The sequence below is a fragment of the Coregonus lavaretus genome (genome assembly GCF_964263955.1).
Source record: "Coregonus lavaretus genome assembly, chromosome: 4".
NCBI lineage: Eukaryota > Metazoa > Chordata > Actinopteri > Salmoniformes > Salmonidae > Coregonus > Coregonus lavaretus.
The window spans coordinates 48,157,908-48,180,484 of record NC_139991.1 but is presented as its reverse complement, the minus strand read 5'-3'; the positions used below and the strand labels follow the sequence as shown (position 1 = coordinate 48,180,484).

The 22,577-nt window shown below is 41.5% G+C and overlaps 1 protein-coding gene across 1 annotated transcript; it reads right to left on the bottom strand.

The window, feature by feature from the left end:
• Positions 1 to 10,071: 10,071 nt before the first annotated feature.
• On the bottom strand, positions 10,072 to 15,028 carry LOC311127623 (zinc finger protein Gfi-1b-like). Its single transcript, XM_084159448.1, has 7 exons — positions 14,845 to 15,028; positions 14,079 to 14,185; positions 13,260 to 13,451; positions 12,846 to 13,075; positions 12,452 to 12,589; positions 11,409 to 11,574; positions 10,072 to 10,882 (listed from the first exon to the last, which is right to left on the bottom strand). The coding sequence occupies exons 2-7, from the start codon at positions 14,176 to 14,178 to the stop codon at positions 10,704 to 10,706; spliced, it is 1,005 nt and encodes a 334-aa protein (XP_084015574.1). The 5' UTR covers positions 14,179 to 14,185; positions 14,845 to 15,028; the 3' UTR covers positions 10,072 to 10,703.
• Between the last annotated feature and the right edge of the window lie 7,549 nt (positions 15,029 to 22,577).

Here is a 22,577-nt window from a genome sequence, read left to right as displayed (position 1 = left end):
ATGAGCTTCGAGGGCACTATGGTGTTGAATGCTGAGCTGTAGTCAATGAATAGCATTCTCACGTAGGTGTTCCTCTTGTCCAGGTGGGAAAGGGCAGTGTGGAGTGCAATAGAGATTGCATCATCTGTGGATCTGTTGGGGCGGTATGCAAATTGGAGTGGGTCTAGGGTTTCTGGGATAATGGTGTTGATGTGAGCCATGACCAGCCTTTCAAAGCACTTCATGGGTACAGACGTCAGTGCTACAGGTTGGTAGTCATTTAGGCAGGTTAACTTAGTGTCCTTGGGCACGGGGGCTATGGTGGTCTGCTTGAAACTTGTTGGTATTACAGACTTAGTCAGGGACATGTTGAAAATGTCAGTGAAGACACTTGCCAGTTGGTCAGCACATGCTCGGAGTACACGTCCTGGTAATCCGTCTGGCCCTGCGGCCTTGTGAATGTTGACCTGCTTGAAAGTCTTACTCACTTCGGCTACGGAGAGCGTGATCACATAGTCATCCGGAACAGCTGGTGCTCTCTTGCATGCTTCAGTGTTGCTTGCCTCGAAGCGAGCATAGAAGTGGTTTAGCTCGTCTGGTAGACTTGTGTCACTGGGCAGCTCGCGGCTGTGCTTCCCTTTGTAGTCTGTAATAGTTTTCAAGCCCTGCCCCATCTGACGAGCGTCAGAGCTGGTGTAGTACGGATGTTATGCATCCGGTTGGCATTTCCACTCACTACCAAATATGGTGATGAGTCCAGTTGCCGGCAGTCCAGTTGCCGGCAGTAGGAGAAGATGGACGGATGTTATGCATCCGGTTGGCGTTTCCACTCACTACCAAATATGGTGATGAGTCCAGTTGCCGGCAGTCCAGTTGCCGGCAGTGGGAGAAGATGGACCAGATGGATTTTGGCCAACATTCTACTAATTCTCTATTCTATGAAACATTTTATCTCCACAGAGTTTTTTCTTTCCAAAACTAGAATCTGTAAAAAAAAAAAAAAAATAGAGTGGACTGCGTTTTGTAGACTTCACCCTTTGACAAAGTTTCAAAAAATTGCGTTGTTTAGAAGGAGTGCAAGAGTAAATTGAATTATTGCACATAGTGTATGAATTACAATACGTAACATATCATACGTATTACAATTCGTAACATATCATACAAAATGGAAGCTGGATTAATACATACCATACGAAATGTAGTGTCTCGAATTTACGTACAGAATGATACGAAATGCTCTGAGACCACATTGTCTGGGATCTCCAAGGTTCTAAAATGTTATAGTCCTCAGATTTCCCTTTGATTCATTAGCTTTAATAAAAAAAGACTAGGGGAACATTGGTGTAGTGGAGACTGGAAAAGTGGGTATACTCAAATGTTATCCAAAATTTCCCAAACGGCCCGCCCGGTGAAGGAAAGGTGCCCTGTTTGAAAGATTATATGAGAAACAGTGACATACACTCTGAATTACCTAAAATTATTAATCCAATAGTGGTCTTTAGCAGTCAGGCCAACCCAAGCTGTACTGTGCAGTAGGCTAACAGTAGGCCTACTATTGAAACAGATGAATGAGGCTGTCAACTGAGTTGCTCTCAAAGTCACACTTTTTAAAATAGAAAACAACAAAATTGGATGTTATAAGTCCATAACAATGATTAAACCACATCACGAGACCACTTTTGAGCTTGAGAAAAATCTAAGAAATTTAGATTTTTAAGTGTAGTTCAAATCAAAATGTATTTGTCAAATGCTTACTTACGGGCCCTTCCTAACAATGCTGAAAGAAAAAAATAGAAATAGTACAAAAATAGAAAAATAATAACACAAGGAATACATTCACAATGAGTAACGATAACTTGGCTATATACACAGGGTACAAGTACCGAGTCGATGTGCATTGGTACGTGGTAATTGAGGTAGATATGTACATATAGGTAGGGATAAAGTGACTAGGCAACAGGATAGATAATAAACAGTAACAGCAGCATTCAGTGCATTTGGAAAGTATTCAGACCCCTTTACTTTTTCTACACTTTGTTACGTTACAGCCTTATTCTAAAATGGATTAAATAAACCATTTTCCTCATCAATACAATACCCCATAATGACAAAAGCAAAAACATTATTATTATTTTTTTACATAAGTATTCAGACCCTTTGCTATGAGACTCGAAATTGAGATCAGGTGCATCCTGTTTCCATTGATCATCCTTGAGATGTTTCTACAACTTGATTGGAGTACACCTGTCGTAAATTCAATTGATTGGACATGATTTGGAAAGGCACACACCTGTCTATATAAGGTCCCACAGTTGACAGTGCATGTCAGAGCAAAAACCATGCCATGAGGTCAAAGGAATTGTCCGTAGAGCTCCGAGACAGGATTGTGTCGAGGCACAGATCTGGGGAAGGGTACCAAAAAATGTCTGCAGCAAAAAAATGTCTGCAGCACTGAAGATCCCCAAGAACACACTGGCCTCCATCATTCTTAAATGGAAGAAGTTTGGAACCACCAAGACACTTCCTAGAGCTGGCCGCCCAACCAAACTGAGCAAACGGGGGAGAAGGGCCTTGGTCAGGGAGGTGACCAAGAACCCGATGGTCACTCTGACTGAGCTCCAGAGTTCCTCTGTGGAGATGGGAGAACCTTCCAGAAGGACAACTATCTCTGCAGCACTCCACCAATCAGGCCTTTATGGTAGAGTGGCCAGATGGAAGCCACTCCTCAGTAAAAGGCACATGACAGCCTGCTTGGAGTTTGCCAAAAGGCACCTAAAGACTCTCAGGCCATGAGAAACAAGATTCTCTGGTCTGATGAAACCAAGATTGAACTCTTTGGCCTGAATGCCAAGCGACACATCTGGAGGAAACCTGGCACCATCCCTACGGTGAAGCATGGTGGTGGCAACATCATGCTGTGGGGATGTTTTTCAGTGGCAGGGACTGGGAGACTAGTCAGGATCGAGGGAAAGATGAACGGAGCAAAGTATAGAGAGATCCTTGATGAAAACCTGCTCCAGAGCGCTCAGGACCTCAGACTGGGGCGAAGGTTCACCTTCCAACAGGACAACGACCCTAAGCACACAGCCAAGACAACGCAGGAGTAGCTTCGGGACAAGTCTCTGAATGTCCTTGAGTGGCCCAGCCTGTGCCCGGACTTGAACATCTCTGGAGAGACCTGAAAATAGCTGTGCAGCGACTCTCCCCATCCAACCTGACAGAGCTTGAGACGATCTGCAGAGAAGAATGGGAGAAACTCCCTAAATAGAGGTGTGCCAAGCTTGTAGCATCATACCCAAGAAGACTCAAGGCTGTAATCGCTACCAAAGGTGCTTCAACAAAGTACTGAGTAAATGGTCTGAATCAGTATGTACATTTAATTTTTCCGTTTTTTATTTGTAATAAATCTGCAAAAATTTATAAAAATCTGTTTTTGCTTTGTCATTATGGGGTGTTGTGTGTATGTTGATGAGGGGAAAAAACTATTTTATCAATTTTAGAATAAAGCTTTAACGTAACAAAATGTGGAAAAAGTCAAGGTGTCTGAATAATTTCCGAATGCACTATATAGTGTACATTTCAAAGATAAGAAAGATTTTAGCTGAGAATTAATCAAGGATTCTAATATTTTAGCTAGGCTAAAAAGTTTAGAAATAGGCCGATAATTATTTAGGTCACAAGGGTCAGCACTTTGTGAAGGGGGAGTACATGGGCCGCCTTCCAAACCTTGAGGATAGTACCAGATATAATCGTCAGGTTAAAATATGGGTTAATGATTCAGCAGTCAGGGGGGCAGAGAGCTGCAGCAAAAATGTATCAACCATGTCATCTCCAGTGGATTTTTTTTTTTACATCAATTTTAAGCAAGGCATCTAGCACATCACAGATAGTAAATTGAGAGAAATTAAAATAAAGTTTCACTAGAAGTTGATGGGTTAACCGTTGAGTCAGCTAGAGGCTGGCAGAGGGAAGAGCAGTCGATTGACTGGCCAGGGTCAACTACACCACCGTTTCTCTCAAATAAAAAGCCTGCAGAGATAAAATTATTATTAAAAGCGTCACTTATCCCATTCTTCTCAGTTATGATGCCAGAGTCAGACAGGACTTGCTTAGGCAATGAAGAAGAAGAATTTAGTGATAGACATTTCTGTTTACTTTTTTTAATTCCCACTTCTGTGCTTTTAGGGCAATATATAAGCTAATATGGTGTGACTGAAGATAAACAGTATATGTTTTCCATCAGCTTCTTGTTTTTTTGTAGCCTTGATGATGGCTGGTGTCCCTCTGATAGGCAGTCTTTTGTTTTGACCTCCTATTTCAGTTGAACCACTTTATATTCATTCTAACACAGTCACAGTATATGTTACAAATAACTACATTTCCCACCATCCCCTGAAATGGAGAGGATATTGGTGTGTGACAGCTGTTTGAATAAGAATCCTTGTGCCATGCTTTTCTAGAGGAGAGTCAGATAAGGCGTTTGTGCTTCCTGCGTTGGGACGTATTATGAAGTTCTGTGCTTTGTGGGAGATGATGAGGAAGTGGAAGACCCCATGCTGGGAGTGACAATCTGTCGTGTGGTGTGGTGGAGCCGGGGTGTCACACACAGTGGGATCTAGCACCTCTCTGTCTCTGGGTGCGTGCTGCCGAGCCCTGTGTCTCCCAGATTACGCCTGTGTTTGGTGCTATCTCTGTCGAGGGACTGTTCACTCCTCCCTGTCGTGCCTCTGGCGTGTTCCGACTGTTACAGTGTGGGGCAGCCATGATAAGACTATCACACACCCACCACGCCCGGCTTGCCCCGCAATGCCTGCTGCATGGCCCCAGATTTCACCCTCTCTCTTTCCACCTCTTTCTCTCTCTCTTTTTAATTTTCACTCTCTTTCTTGTTGATCCTGCTCAGTCATTCTCACTCCCTTTCCATCTTCTCTCCCTTCCCTCTCTCCCTTCCCTCTCTCCTTGTCTCTCTCTCAATGCATCATGTACAGTCAGAAACCCATGTCTTGCAGCTGATTGTGTGGCGGTTGAAGAGACAAAGACATATTTGGATGACAAACTGCCTCAGAGCTGTGGCTAAGATGGCTGCTGTCATTATTTTCCTTCTGATCCACCACGCTCTTCCCCCTGCTAACTGTCAATCAACTGGTATCACCACCCCGCCACTCTCATATGTGATCAGAGACCTACTTCCTGTGTCCAGGCAAAATGAAGAAAGCTGCTGACAGCTGTCTCAGTTCGGCTTCTCCTTTAGTTCACTGGTTCAATAGCATTGAGATTCAAGGCTAAACATAAACATGTAAAGAAAAAACTCATTTAGCCAAAGGAAGATATAAATGTAACATTAGCAAAGGTAGACAACATCCAGCTTCAAGCCTCGTTAATGTTTTTCCTCTTCAACCTTCCCAGCATGGCTTTACCTCCAATTGGATGCTTTACACAAACAAATAATCCACTCCCTGGATTTAAATAATGATTGTCCTTTATCTTCTCTTCTTCGGTAATCTGTGTGTGTTAGGCTCGGCCTGGTCACACCACTCCCTCTCTATGTCTCTAGCTCTATTTCCTACCATCCAGCTCCTGGCTCTGATGTCATAAACATGGATGAAAGGCACTGTCCTTTAGCTGATTGCGAGCGGGGCAGTTCATATACCTAGAGACGTGTAACAAACAGAAAAATAGAGTCAATTCATACTTTCTATGGATTTTTTTTATATCAAGCATTGCTAACTGTATATGATATTAAGATATGGCTGCACAAGGATGTAGTGGCTTCAATTGCCTGAGACTGAGAGTAAATACTCAGTGTCTGCTAACTAAAGTGTCCTAAGTGGAGGTTTCCCATAAAATAGTAAATATTTCTTAAGATAGAGCAGCCCATGGGAGACATCCATCTCCACTAACCTTTAGCCTCAGGTTGAAACTCACTTTCCCAGAGCACAGACCAGGGATATTTTGCATACTCATTTGCAAGGCAAATTCAACTCTGTGCCCCATCTTCTGGTTTCTCTACCTATGTGTCTATGTGGTGTGTGTGTGTTTGTGAGCTTGAATTTGGTGTGGTTAGGTTTGAGAGTATGTGCAGATTATTGTTTTCATGCATTACATGTTTTTGGCTGGGTGGAACAGATGTATTACTTTATTTCTGTTAATGTGTTGAGTCGGTTTCTGTTATCTGATTCCTCCATAAGCTCGCTGGCAAGGCAGCGGACATGGGCCTTTAGACTATTTAGTGCTGCACAATTGAAGAGAAAGCAGTTTGCTTTGTTGATTTGACCTTTTGTTTTATTATCTGATAGTTTTAACATACGTTTTACTTTTTATTAGCCTTTTTTATTTTCTGTGGATGCATCAAGTTCAAATGAGGGATAAAATAATTTGTCTTGATTTAGTTTAAGATTTTCATTGAGCTGGAAGTGTTTAAAGATGTTCAGATTTGAGCTTAACTTTGAGTGGACAGTTTAACATTGAAGTTCCAGATAAACTTACAGTTTAGTACTTTGAAGGATTAGGATACCATGGTGCCCCAGGGCACAGGAGATGCAAATAAAGAGGGGGAGGCAGCAGACAGAGAGAGAGATAGAGAGAGTGAATCCCAGTCAAAGATACCTGAGAAAGAAAATAAGATAATAGAAGCATATAATAATTAATATATAATTACTATTGAGACGTTACTATATTGTGTTGTTTTAAAACCCTGCATATTGTTGTACTGAATGATAAAAAGCATACATACACACACGCCTGTATGTGAATGTTAAAAAGGGAAGTTCAGATGCGTGTGTGTGGACCTGGTCCCCAAATTTCCCCCGTTTTTTCCCCCCAGGCTACAGTCTGGGCCCCGCCCCTCCTCTGCAGGACCCATATCCTGTTTGTTTAGGCCTACCCGTCCTGCTCCTATCTCTGCCATTGGCTACCTGTGCAGGATTTTGATTTGCTCAGTATCCTCACACCAGGATGCAGCCCTAACTGTTCCTCCTGAGCACAACTGACCCCGTTGCCTAGGTAATATAAATACTAATTTGCATGGCACCACAGATTTGTTTACCAACTGTACCAGACAGTGGACAGGCTGCCTGTTTTATTCCACACCAGGACACTGATTTCTGTAACAACTCCGCAACATAAACTCATACTACTGTTGTGACCATGTCCATGTGTATGTGTGTTGTATTTCTTACCTTCAGTAAGTATTCTTCATCAACTGAAATATCTTTCCTGGTAATTCCTCTGTGTATGGTTGTGTGGTGGTTAAACTCAGGTTGAAATCAGTTTTTGAGGCAAAGAGACTTGAAAACTCTAATAATGGGATAGAGCATGCAGTGGGACTTGAATATACAGTGGGGAGAACAAGTATTTGATACACTGCCGATTTTGCAGGTTTTCCTACTTACAAAGCATGTAGAGGTCTGTCATTTTTTATCATAGGTACAATTCAACTGTGAGAGACGGAATCTAAAACAAAAATCCAGAAAATCACATTGTATGATTTTTAAGTAATTAATTTGCATTTTATTGCATGACATAAGTATTTGATCACCTACCAACCAGTAAGAATTCCGGCTCTCACAGACCTGTTAGTTTTTCTTTAAGAAGCCCTCCTGTTCTCCACTCATTACCTGTATTAACTGCACCTGTTTGAACTCATTACCTGTATAAAAGACACCTGTCCACACACTCAAACAGACTCCAACCTCTCCACAATGGCCAAGACCAGAGAGCTGTGTAAGGACAACAGGGATAAAATTGTAGACCTGCACAAGGCTGGGATGGGCTACAGGACAATAGGCAAGCAGCTTGGTGAGAAGGCAACAACTGTTGGCGCAATTATTAGAAAATGGAAGAAGTTCAAGATGACGGTCAATCACCCTCGGTCTGGGGCTCCATGCAAGATCTCACCTCGTGGGGCATCAATGATCATGAGGAAGGTGAGGGATCAGCCCAGAACTACACGGCAGGACCTGGTCAATGACCTGAAGAGAGCTGGGACCACAGTCTCAAAGAAAACCATTAGTAACACACTATGCCGTCATGGATTTAAATCCTGCAGCGCACGCAAGGTCCCCCTGCTCAAGCCAGCGCATGTCCAGGCCCGTCTGAAGTTTGCCAATGACCATCTGGATGATCCAGAGGAGGAATGGGAGAAGGTCATGTGGTCTGATGAGACAAAAATTGAGCTTTTTGGTCTAAACTCCACTCGCCGTGTTTGGAGGAAGAAGAAGGATGAGTACAACCCCAAGAACACCATCCCAACCGTGAAGCATGGAGGTGGAAACATCATTCTTTGGGGATGCTTTTCTGCAAAGGAGACAGGACGACTGCACCTTATTGAGGGGAGGATGGATGGGGCCATGTATCGCAAGATCTTGGCCAACAACCTCCTTCCCTCAGTAAGAGCATTGAAGATGGGTCGTGGCTGGGTCTTCCAGCCGAAACACACAGCCAGGGCAACTAAGGAGTGGCTCCGTAAGAAGAATCTCAAGGTCCTGGAGTGGCCTAGCCAGTCTCCAGACCTGAACCCAATAGAAAATCTTTGGAGGGAGCTGAAAGTCCGTATTGCCCAGCGACAGCCCCGAAACCTGAAGGATCTGGAGAAGGTCTGTATGGAGGAGTGGGCCAAAATCCCTAATGCAGTGTGTGCAAACCTGGTCAAGACCTACAGGAAACGTATGATCTCTGTAATTGCAAACAAAGGTTTCTGTACCAAATATTAAGTTCTGCTTTTCTGATGTATCAAATACTTATGTCATGCAATAAAATGCAAATTAATTACTTAAAAATCATACAATGTGATTTTCTGGATTTTTGTTTTAGATTCCGTCTCTCACAGTTGAAGTGTACCTATGATAAAAATTACAGACCTCCACATGCTTTGTAAGTAGGAAAACCTGCAAAATCGTCAGTGTATCAAATACTTGTTCTCCCCACTGTATATGAGTAATACTTGGCCAGCTACTTCTATAGTATAAGACATATTTAACTAAGCAATGATCTGATTTGCCTGTAACAGCTTAAATGGCCTAACTGGATCTGGTGTTTGAGGAAGGTGGTGTCTTCGTGAGAAGTGCAATGTGTTTGTCAAAGCAAACCCATCAGAATGGATGGGTGTGGTACTGTATGGGGACAGGGTGTTTGAGTACTCTATCCTCTGTCTGTCTGTTGTTATACAGTATATCCCAAATCACAACATAGAGGGAATACACTTCTTCGCACTTGAAGACCAACAGTGTGACTGACTAGAGATTAAACTGAATGTGCAGACATTTGCTTACGGGTGTGAAGAACATGTATCATACATGAGGAAGGCCTAAGCAGTTTGTACATTAGTGACTGAGATTTTGGAAGAATTGGGGGGATTGATCAAGAATGAGAAATACACATTTCATTTCCGCCCTCTCCTCTCTTTGGTGAGCATGGTGGCATGCATGGAAAGTCCATTCCTTTGGCTGTGTGACATTTGAGAACCTGGTGGATTTGCATGTTGTTCCAGGTATAGATTTGAATGACGCCTGACTCTATCTCTCACTGGTCATACTAGAGATTTCTACCCCAGGCAACATGAGTTCATCCTTGCAAAGGACTGCTACATAGACAGTTGGAAGACTGTCTGCGTGCAACTTGCCCTATGGCGAAACGGTCACACATAAAGACTAGGTTTACAGATGTAGGATTTTAATTTGATCCAGTTTGCTATACAGCAGGAAACTAATCCTGTCGCAACAGGAAATGTGAATGAATCTGTCGATTATAATAAATAAATAAAAATTGTGGAGGCTGATACATTTTTCATTAGGGCAAATCAAGTCTGACACTTTAAAGTGGAAATTACAAACTTTAGAAGCTTTTTTTAAACCTTGAATACACTACACGTTTTCATTCTCAGCAACAAAAGAGTGTTCAAATTAAGATCCTACATCTGTACCATGAGCCATCTCATCTTACTAAGCTAACACAATGCGTGTTTTTTACCGTTTGACAGTGTTTTTCTTCTTCGGAATGTTTGTTTATTTGTCACATGAGATTGAATGTATGATTAAGTTAAATATGGGCGGAGTGTGAGTTTTCTTTTCTCCACACCTCACAACAATGACGAGGTTCACAATAACATCTCAGTTTATTTGGAGAGCTTTTGTTCATTCATACATACCATTGCTTCATTTTATTTGACATAATATTAATTCATAAATATGAATGGCACACATACTGTTTGTGAACATATAAAGCTTTTTCTTAAATACATTATGCAACAAAATCATGAGACCTATCTCTCTTCACATTTGACTTCAAAGGCCTCTGATAAGTCTACAACATCATAATGACCCCAAAGGATGCATATCAGTTGAATTCGATTTTATTCCAAAGGGCTGTTCCTCTAGTCTGACTGACACCAGCTCTCAAAGTCCTCTTCCTCGCTGTGTAGTCACGTCAGTCAGGCTACTGTTCCTCCTTAAGTGATAGCAAATACTTAAGTACCTTCATCATTTGCATTGTCTTATTTCTACTGGTTAGCTGCCGGCTCTGATTGACTTAGAAATGCGTTTTCACAATAAGGATAATATTCAGTACTATACACGTACAATTCTTGTGTCCGTAGGGGCCATTTTTGTGTGACATCATGTTTGGGACATCATGTTTGGTCTTTCTTTTCTTTCTTTGCTATAATGCTTTGCTAAGGGTGTAAGGCACGTTTTCTTCCTCCTCTTCTCCATCCATTGTTCTCAACCGCTTCACTTCAGGCCATGTTGGCTCTCATGGTGTCTGCGGAGATCCACCTTGCGTTGGAAGCCCTTGGCACAGATCTCACAGCCGAAGGGCTTGAAGCCTGTGTGTTTACGACTGTGTGTGATGAGGTTGGAGCTCTGGCTGAACGCCTTGCCACACACCTGGCATTTGTGGGGCTTCTCACCTGAATAGACACATACAAAAACATGTTTAAACTGTGGCATCAAATCGATCATAATAAAATATCACAGTTTCATTTTGTATTGATGCCCCTACATGTGAGCAATATTGCATTCCCCATCTAGTATAAAAACAGATAACATGTAACGCATAAGGTACAGTATATATGTGCTGTAAAGCTGAAGTCAGTATCAATGACTGGGAGGAAATAATCGTGCCATTGTTCAGATTTGTCAAACATTCATTTGAGACATAGTCTGCCTACACAGAGTTCCTTTCACAGAGGCCTCGGCAAAGTAGGAAAACCAGATATGCAAATCAGATGGACATTTGTTTAAGTTTCTTTTTCTGATTTATCAGTAGTTATTACTCTTGGAAACAATTCATGTTAATAGCACCTAGAAAGCAGAGAACTACAGAGAGAGGCAATCGCAAAAGTTGCCTTTTAGTTTTCTGAGAAATTACAACACACTCAAATAAGTAATTGAATCCCTAACTTTGGTGCTTTGTGGATGCTCTTCTCTCCTCACCTGTGTGGATGTAGGTGTGTTTCTTCATGTCTGACTTCTGGTGGAATCTCTTTCCACAGTACTGACAGGGGTAGGGCCTGGTGTCTGAGTGGATGAGTAGATGGGTGGAGAGGGTGGAGGAGCGTTTGAACGTCTTTCCACACATCTTGCATTCAAAACTTCTTTCCTTTGTTTAAAGAAACATGTACAGATGTAGGATCTTAATTTGAGCTAGTTTGTTACAGCAGGAAAATAATCCTGCAGCAACAGGAAATGTGAATTATATGTGGATAATATTTAATGGACATTTTTCTGTAGGGGTTGATACATTTTCTTTATGGCAAATCAAGTCTGATTTTTTTAAGTGGAAATTACAATCTTTAGATGCCTTTTTCGTGATATCCAATTGGTAGTTACAGTCTTGTCCCATCGCTGCAACTCCTGTACGGATTCGGGAGAGGCGAAGGTCGAGAGCCATGCGTCCTCCGAAACACGACCCTGCCAAGCCGCACTGCTTCTTGACACACTGCTTGCTGAACCCGGAAGCCAGCCGCACCAATGTGTCGGAGGAAACACTGTACAACTGGTGACCATGTCAGCATGCATGCGTCCGGCCCGCCACAGGAGTTGCAAGAGCGCAATGGGACAAGGACATCCCTGCCAGCCAAACCCTCCCCTAACCAGGACGACGCTGGGCCAATTGTGCGCTGCCTCACGGGTCTCCCGGTCGCGGCCAGCTGCGACACAGCCCGGGATCGAACCCGGGTCTGTATTGACGCCTCAAGCACTGCGATGCAGTACCTTAGACCGCTGCGCCACTCGGGAGGCTAGATGCCTTTTTAAACCTTGAATGCACTACAAGTTTGCATTTCCTGCTGTGCAACAAAAAAGTGATTTTATCATCACATTTCAAATATTATAATTCTCATTCAAGTACCTTGGGCTACTTTTCCATGGAAGTACACACAGAACTTAGACAATTTTGGCACTGTGCCAGAGTACACATATCTGGTTGTCTGTCTTGTTTCCTTAATCTCCAACCAAACACTGTGCATTGTGAGTACCTGTGAGTGGACATTCATGTGTTGCTCCAGGCTGACGCCGTGGCCAAAGGTTTTCCTGCAGATGCTGCAGCCGAATGGTCTGGTCCCGCTGTGGGAGCGTCTGACATGAACCTCCAGACCATGAGGGGTTGAGAACACCTGCCGTGGCAGAGGAGGACAGGGGAGTTATCAACCGGCTAGTCACAATATCGATGTCAATTTAAAGACTGATGAATTTAAAAGATGTGGTGTTTTGAATAGGGATATGTGAACACATGCACAACTTTCCCTCTGGTGGCTTTGTGAAATCTTTGTATGCTGTGTGTTGTGGCAGTTTAATTCTGTATCGGCCCATTAGCTATTGTCAGTCACACAGTGTAAAGAGAAAGCTGTGACTCCACTCCTGCATACGTACCTTGTCACAGGTTGTGCAGTGATAAGTGTCAGAGGTGAGTGAGTAGTGTGTGCTGCAGTCTAGAGGTTGCTGTGGCTTAGGGCTGTGGCTGACGTGAGCACCGTACAGGTTGCTGGCGTGCTGCAGGAGGGAGGGGGGGAAGCCCATCTGACGGATATCATAGGGTGCATGTACAGGGTCCCAGGTGTAGGAGGGCTTGTAGAAGGGAGGGAACTCTGCCATGTGAGCCTCTGAGGGTAGACGGAATAAGATAATTGAGTCAATGAACACTTCCTCTGAAAAACCTTCTGAATCATATGTTGTCCCATTTAGGACCAATAAGGTTCTACTATTTTCTATTCTATTCCCAACGATTTTTGTGGGACATCATGTCATCCCTTCACAACATCCCAGCCCAGTTGGAGAGTCTCTCACCTGATAAGTAGTATGGCTGTGGAGCAGGGCCAACAGGGTATCCTGTTGGTTTAGGGTAAGAGGGGACTTGGCATTCAGGCTCCTGCTCTGGTTTGATGTTAGAATAGGGGTCTGGGTCAGGAGGGGAGGGCTGACCCACTGACTGAGGCCTGACTGGAGACTCTGGACTCTGTGGTTCTGACGAGATCACACCTGTCAATTCACAATTGCAAATATGATTAATTGAGTGTCAACATAAAGTCAAAATATTTTGTCTGTCAAGATGTACATAAATGTACAGTGTAGACTGAAGTTTTATAATCCTTCAGAATAATGTCTCTTTTGCATATCTGTGAAACCCGCCCTAACCACTTAGTTTCAATAACTCCAATGAATTCAAGGAATTCAGTGAAGCATGAATGCACTGACAAATCCAAGCATCAATAACAGTCCAAGTATATTTCCCTTGCTTTGGAGATACTTCTAGTCCATCAGGTGTTGCATCTGTCCTCAAATGTAATGCATTTTCTATGATGATGTTTAACATAAAATTATGCTGCAATGCATCATTATGGATTCACTTTCCTCAAGTCAAATAAATCTAAATTATAATGTATTTTTAGCAATAGCCTTTATTTAATCAGATAATTAAAAATGACTAGTCTATGATGGACAGGGATGTGAATAAATCACCAGGAAATCTAAACATGGTATTGTGACTGTGTCAATTGATTCATTATAAACTGCAATGCATGAAATAACTGGCAAATCATTATACACTTGTCATTATACAGTTGTAAAAGTCTTGTTGTGTCGCCATGATAATATTGACATTCTTACTTGTAAATTCAGGTTCCCTCGGTTCGGCTTCGTCTTCGTAAGAGCGGTGCACATTGTAAGATGCGCACCTCTTGTTTTTCACCAAAAAGGATCGTGGCATGACAACGCTGTTGGAAAAAATTATTATGATAAATGCTTATAGACGACTCTAAATGTTTTTATGTAGGGCTAGGCCTAACATTTTATAATGTACAGTTTATTAGTCTGTAAACTTTCAAGATTTTTAGGTAGGCTGATATAAAAAATTTGATGGAGCTATTCTGAGCGAGGGAAACAATAATTAAATGACCATTACATTATTCTTAGACATATTGTGTCATATGTGTAAATTCAGTCAATGTAGGTTGTTTAACTATATGTTAACACTCATGTTTTAAATGTAAATATTTTAAACAATAAAATAACCAAATACTTTCACACTTTCTCACTAATTCATTTCCGGAATATGCTGTGAAGTCCAATACAAGAGAATGATCTATCAGTAGGCCTTTTTCAGTTATCTATTTAACTATGTATGTATCCTGAAATATAACGCTGTAAAAGACAGAAATTCAAAGCGTTTTCTTTCCAAAAGCATATGATTGGCTAATTATGTTTAAAACATCACTGACTTGGATAAGCTTATTGTAAAATGTATTAATTCCATTATAGTCTTCATGAATCCATCGTCATTTTCATTCTTCAAATTATTAATATAAAATGTTTCTAATAATAGGCTACAGGGAAAATTCGTTATAATATTGTGCACCTGCTGTAGCCTACTTACCGTTTGTTTATAAGAAGTAGGGAGGATAGTGCTCTTATTATATAGGCTAGGTAAATTATTTCCCCAGTCTTAAAACAGCATCCAATCTGTCGAAGAATAAATATTTCCTAAAATCATTTCGCAAAAGTCAGAATCCAAACCACTGTAAGACATCACACTTGTTGCTCTCTTTCTTTTGCTCCCCTCCCTGATTTTCAATCAGATAATGTTGTGCAGGAATCTGACTGTGGTTTCAACCAATGAGAGAGCCAACTCGCAGGTGGAAATTTGCGTAGAAAAACATTTGCCTAGACACTGTCCCCCGAACTGTTACAAACGATTTCAAGTTTCAAACAGTTCGCAAATAAATGGAAATAATTTTAGAACATCTTGTCATCCTCATGATTGTATTTTGTTTGGCCACATATAGGGCTAATGGTTTTCAAATTGGAATGAACAAATGTAATTTGACCAATTAATTACAGAATATTTTATAACCTTTAACATGGATTAGAGAAACAAACATAAATCCAATCCAAAAGTTTCACTCCTTAGCCTACAACTTGCAATATTTGATTTACAAGATTTACAGTAGTAGTTACATTCTCACTGTTGTGTAAATGAAATTGCCAATACATCTTGTGTGGCTAAGATTTAAATGAGCTAAACTAGGCCCCAGCACCTCCATAGATACACACACCAAACCAGTCTCCTGCAATTATTCACGTTTACACAGTCTTGTTTGCGCTGTACTGTATTTTGTGTATAGCTGTTCATCAGTTAGCCTACCGACATAGATTTGTTTCTATCCAAACTCTGTCATAACTTTTGTCAGTTGGTCTACTCTATCCAAACTAACATAAAGAAGCCTATTTCTCTTCAGGGATCAGTATGTTGAAAATAACGAAAATATTATTTTGAAAAATATATATAATACAATGAAGTATACATATTTTGTGGTGTTACAATAACAGTATATATAAAGCAATGAACGTCATCTTTGTAAGCTACACAAATGATATATTTCCAAGACAAGACTGTTAAATTCATTTTCAGTGCATGAACTCACAATGTCATGAAGTGCAGAGCACACTTGTGACACCATGTGGCTGTTTTCCGTCAATATATTAATTATCATGCAGGCATCTCCACTAGTCTCTAGAGCAGGGGTATTCGACCTGGGGCCCACGGAGGTACTGCAAGGGGTCCTCGAAAATAGTTATATTTTTGAATAAATTGTAAAAAAAAATTAAATAAAAAAAAATGGATTATATATATATATTTTTTTCTATGTTTTTCTGAATATTACTAGCAACAACAAAATAAACGCATTTTGAATTAGATACATGCAGTATAAAATATAAGAATATCTTATTTGTAATCTTATTGTATTTCTCAATTCCTAATATTGAGCAAATTACACTCATTGGAGCTAATTACACTCACTGGAGTATATGACAGCAGCAAGTGCTGCTGGCTGCTGGCATGCTTTCTTGACTTGGACATACATTTTTGCCAACACATGGCTAACCTTTGTTTAACCAGCTAAAAAGCTGTTATTAGCAAAAATGTGTTTGGAGTTACATTTCTAGCAAATAGGATATGTTAGAGTTTACACTTCCTATTTCAATTATAATGTTGGAAGCAGTGGCGTAGACAGAAATTAATTGGTGGGTGGGCCTGCAAAAAAAAACAGCTAACTTCCTGCAATTTCACACATTTTGCCATGGGGCAAAGTGACAAATGTACAGTTTTATAGCTCATCTCATGCTATTCTACACATTTTGCCATGAGACTGAGAGAAAATGTTGCATTTTTAAAGTTAATTAAAGCTAAAATATAGGTGTGTTGACTGTGATAAAGTCACTGGATTATGAGATTTCTTGTTTGCTAAATGAACAAGTGTAATACACAGTGGCATGGTGTATTAAGCCATAGAAGCACAGTGACACATGCCTCAATGCTGTCATATTCCTGGCTTATTGAGGGTGTGGCTTTCAGTTATTTCTTTTTGGCAACCCATCCCGTGAGAGTGAATGTCATTCCAGTTAATCTGTTCGGTTATATTTAATCAAATCTGACTAATCCAGTGCACTGCTTGCTATGAATTCTATCTGATAGTGTTTGCATATTTAGGTAAAAAATACAAATACTGTCCCGTTTGGAACACTGAGCATAACAAAATGATATACACTACCAGTCAAAAGTTTGGACACACCTACTCATTCAAGGGTTTTTCTTTATTTTTACTATTTTTTACATTGTAGAATAATAGTGAAGACATCAAAACTATGAAATAACACATATGGAATCATGTAGTAAAAAGTGTTAAACAAATCCAAATATATGTTATATTTGAGATTTTTCAAATAGCCACCCTTTGCCTTGATGACAGCTTTGCACACTCTTGGCATTCTCTCAACCAGCTTAATGAGGAATGCTTTTCCAACAGTCTTGAAGGAGTTCCCACATATGCTGAGCACCTGTTGGCTGCTTTTCCTTAACTCTGTGGTTCGACTCATCCCAAACCATCTCAATTGCGTTGAGGTCGGGGGATTGTGGAGGCCAGGTCATCTGATCCATCACTCCATCACTCACCTTCTTGGTCAAATAGCCCTTACACAGCCTGGAGGTGTGTTGGGTCATTGTCCTGTTGAAAAACAAATGATAGTCCCACTAAGCACAAACCAGATGGGATGGCGTATCGCTGCAGAATGCTGTGGTAGCCATGCTGGTTAAGTGTGCCTTGAATTCTAAATACATCACAGACAGTGTCACCAGCAAATCACCCCCACACTATAACACCTCCTCCTCCATGCTTTACGGTGGGAAATACACATGTGGAGATCATCCGTTCACCCACACCGTGTCTCACAAAGACACGGAGGTTGGAACCAAAAATCTCAAATTTGGACTCCAGACCAAAGGACAACATTTTGGCTATGTCCCCTTTTCCCCATGTTTTCGACATGAGGCATGACAGGCTCACAACACTAGAAGCAGTGCATGATCAACCCCACCCTCAGCAAGGAGATCTGCTGGAAGTGATGTACTCTCTCTCTCATGCTCTCTCACTCTGGGGGTAAGCCATAATTTAAACATCAAAGATATACATTCCCACTGTGCCCATGATAAAATGCAATGTGAATTGTGTTGTACTACTGAATAAAACTGTGAGGAGAGGCACTCAGACCAGCCTTTGTGATTGAACTTACGTTAACTACATTACTTTAATTGGCTGCTTTGAGCAAAAGTTGAACGTAATATAACCTATTCTAGGAGCCTATTGTTTGTAAATTGTGTATGATGTTTATTCATTGTTCACTTGTTTTTCAACAATGTCAGGTACATGCAGGGATGACTGGGGCCTTCAGCAAGTAAGACACCGGGGGTAAGAAATAATGTGTGACTCGTTTCAGGAAACTAGGCTTATGTCGCACATCACTACTTCACAGGAGAGGCATTTGAACGTAAACATTTATTTTGTATCAAAATGCGGTTTTTGTCAGAAATGCCTTCTGGAACATGTGAAATGTAATGTGCCTTAATAACAAACTTGTATGCCATATGTAAATATGAATAAAATTGTGAAATTATTAAACTAGTTGGTTTAGCCACGGAAAAAGACAGGAACCTTCCCGCTAGCCATGATTGGCTGAGATAATGGATGGCCTGGACATGCCGAGAGATGAGTTCGGATTGGTCTGCCATGTCAACGCTTCTGTCTATAATGAGCTGCTCAGCATGTGTAGGTAATCCTTTCTAACGCTGATTTTTTTTTTAAAGATAGCTCTCCACTTTCTGGAGGACCGAGTTTTGAAATCAGTGGAATGAAATCAAATTCAGGCGTTTGATTGCAAATGTGGAGGGAGTCAAAAAGAGAACACAGAAGGCTGTTGTATAAAACACCTGTCTCCATATTACATCTTCAAACTAAGGGCAACCATAGCATCGGTGACAGAGAGCGAGAATCGTTCATCCATGTATACGGGTAAGAGAGTCTAGCTAGCTACATTTTCAGATATTATAAGTTTCTAATTTTGTCAGAAAGTCGTTTTCATTGCAAGTTAAACTGTACTGTTAGCTAGCTAGCTAACGTTAGCTGGCAGGCTGGCTGGTTCGCTAGCTAACGTTACGTGTATGATCTGTGTAGTAATATTATTCATATCTCAGAGCCATTTGCATTGCTAGTTATAGCCTAATGTTAGCTAGCCAGCTAACATTGAACCTAGTTGGTTAGGGTTTAGCTACCTGTAGATTCATGCAGGGTAGTAACGTTATGAGTTGGGATTATGGTTCATTGTTTAGCTAGCTAGCTATCTACATGTCTAAACAAAAGACTCCACTATGCAAGTAACCATTTCACTGCACCGTTTACACCTTCTGTATCCTGTGCATGTGACAAATAAACTTTGTCACATGCACAGGATAGTTTTATTTTATTTTACATGAACAGCATGACCTTGCATCAAAGTCAAATTAGGATATAACGTTAGATCAATGAGGCAGTGTCCAAGTTCTAAAATTCTCTGGTAGAATGCCCTGCTTTTATTTCGTCCCACTCACAACCGTAAGCTTCTGTAATTAGCTCGCCATTAACTTGTAAATAATGATCTTGTAAGTTTATTTTCCTGTAATTGTCACACCCTGGCTCTGGGACTCTATATGTTGAGCCAGGGTGTGTTCATTCTGTTGTGTTTATTTCTATGTTGGTTAGAGTGACTCCCAATCAGAGACAACGAGTGTCAGCTGTCGTTGGTTGTCTCTGATTGGGAGCCATATTTAAACTGTCTGTTTTCCCTTTGTGTTTGTGGGTTTTTGTTCCGTGTTGGTCATTGTTACCGTGGACTTCACGAGTCGTTTCTTGTTTTGTTTATTGTTGTCTATTATCACTAAAGATAATAAAGTTAAACATGTTCGTTCATCACGCTGCGCCTTGGTCTATTCCCTACGACAATCGTGACAGTAATAAGGAATGACAACTGTATACAGACATGTCGATAGATGTAGTATAAACCAGCCTTTAGTCTTAAAATCTTTGGTTGTTTAGTACACGGCCTCACATGTGAATCCTTAAAGAGATGGTTGGGGCTAATGTTTAAGAGGGTGTGAACGATGCTGAATGGGTGTAGACAAAGACGAGCTCTCCAGTAGGTGTATTAAAACATTCAAGGGCTATTTTCTCAAAAGTGGGGTTACAAGTTTATCAACATTCAAAGCAGAATTACTTTCCCATTGTTCCTCAACTGCAGTGTATGATATACATTTTTGGTTGTTGCTTTGAGTCTCTACTTTAATCCAATGTAAAAAAACAGCATTTCACATTTTACTACATAGGACCGAATTGAGCCGGCCGGTCACATTTTGCCATGGGGAGTAGAGAAAATATTGCAGTTTGACATACCATTTTCTTGCTCTGAGTCTCTACTTTTATCAAATGTAAAATACACAATTTCACATTTTGCTGCATAAGATCGAGCCAGGCGGTCACATAAAGTTAACTACATTACTTTAGTTGACTGCTTTGAGAAAAACTTGTATGTAATATAACCTATCCTGGGAGCCTAGTGTGTGTGTATGAACTATGTGGAATATTTTGGGACCATTGGCTTCCCTGAAAACAGGTCCTGACAGGAGGAGCAATATGAGTCCGTCAGAGGTCGTCAAGCTGGATTGGGATGGTGATGAAGGCTTTGGTGGTCCACACAACGAAGAAGCAGGTGTCCCTTCCAGTGATGTGGAGCTGACCTTGTACCTGGTGCCAGTAAGGATGGTCTTCACAGAGGCGGTAAGACCCTCCCTTGATATACAAATCCTTCGACTTCACTGCCTCTTCAATGGTAAGGTTCCTGCACCATAGGGACACTTGACCTCAACCACTGCTGTGGTGCCCACCAGACCATGCAGTGAGGCACCCAGGATCCCAGACCCTATGACCCAAAGCCCTGACTCCTGCACATCCATCAATGTAGCCATTTTGAATACCTTGATGCCCTCCTCTTCGTTATCTGTGCCCCACTTTACAGACAACACCCCATCCAATGACTGTGATCTGAGGAGCCTTTTTAGCGCTTGGCCCTAACCACTGCTCCATAATTAGTGCCGTCAACCTCCCTCTACGCATGGTGTGCCAGTTGGGGTTGTTGCGCTGTCCAACTGTTGCCTGCCGTATAGCCTCCTGCTGCTCCACCGACAGCACCATTCCAGCCAGGATGCCTCTATGCCCCAGGTGCCCTTGTTTTTAACCTTGTCCGGTACAGACAGGGATGACGGGGAGGGTATCGGTTGTTCTGGCTCAGGTTCAAGGATACAAGCCATTCCACTGAACCCGCCACAGAGAAGGTTATTTAGCCACTGAAGATCCTTCTCTGTGGGCTCTAGGGACAGAGGGTTGGAGTCTTCGGCTGGATACAGGTCCTCCACTGACTGCCCCTGGTTGGGCACGGCTGGCTTCCTCCACTCATATTCCACATCCTTCCTGCCGAAATTGTGAACTGCCAAAATAGGCTGCATGGCTACACTTATGACCTCCACGGAGGCATTCGCATGTGGTAGAGAGAATCCTCTGGTAACCTATAGATACCTGCCAAGAGGAAGGATGTTAGGTGCCACATGCCTTTCAATTCATGACTTTGAACACCTTGAAATGCATTTGTTGTAAGAAATGTGCTATATTGATGACATTACAGCTGCAGTGCAGTTTTTCAATAAAAAAAAAAACGTTTAATTGATAACTTGGGATTTTATCACTTGACATATCAATCATATACAGTTGAAGTCGGAAGTTTACATACACTTAGGTTGGAGTCATTAAAACTCATTTTTCAACCACTCCACACATTTCTTGTTAACAAACTATATTTTTGGAAAGTCGGTTAGGACATCTACTTTGTGCATGCACAAGTAATCTTTCCAACAATTGTTTACAGACAGATTATTTCACTTATAATTCACTGTATCACAATTCCAGTTGGTCAGAAGTTTACATACACTAAGTTGACTGTGCCTATAAACAGCTTGGAAAATTCCAGAAAATTATGTCATGGCTTTAGAAGCTTCTGATAGGCAAATTGACATCATTTGAGTCAATTGGAGGTGTACCTATGGATGTATTTCAAGGCCTACCTTCAAACTCAGTGCCTCTTTGCTTGACATCATGGGAAAATCAAAAGAAATCAGCCAAGACCTCAGAAAAAAATGGTAGACCTCCACAAGTCTGGTTCATCCTTGGGAGCAATTTCAAAACACCTGAAGGTACCACGTTCATCTGTACAAACAATAGTACGCAAGTATAAACACCATGGGACCACGCAGCCGTCATACCGCTCAGGAAGGAGACACGTTCTGTCTCCTAGAGATGAACGTACTTTGGTGCAAAAAGTGCAAATCAATCCCAGAACAACAGCAAAGGACCTTGTGAAGATGCTGGAGGAAACAGGTACAAAAGTATCTATAGCCACAGTAAAACGAGTCCTATATCGACATAACCTGAAAGGCCGCTCAGCAAGGAAGAAGCCACTGCTCCAAAACTGCCATAAAAAAGCCAGACTACGGTTTGCAACTGCACATGGGGACAAAGATCGTACTTTTTGGAGAAATGTCCTCTGGTCTGATGAAACAAAAATAGAACTGTTTGGCCATAATGACCATCGTTATTTTCGGAGGAAAAAGGGAGTTGCTTGCAAGCCGAAGAACCCCATCCCAACCGTGAAGCACGGGGGTGGCAGCGTCATGCTGTGGGGGTGCTTTGCTGC

Coding starts and splice junctions, on each gene's coding strand:
- LOC311127623 (XM_084159448.1), bottom strand. CDS start 14,178: ATGCCACGATCCTTTTTGGTGAAAAACAAGAGGTGCGCATCTTACAAT. Junction 13,452..14,078: donor GAGGGAACCTGAATTTACAA/GTAAGAATGTCA, acceptor GTGAATTGACAG/GTGTGATCTCGTCAGAACCA. Junction 10,883..11,408: donor ACACACCTACATCCACACAG/GTGAGGAGAGAA, acceptor GTGTCTATTCAG/GTGAGAAGCCCCACAAATGC.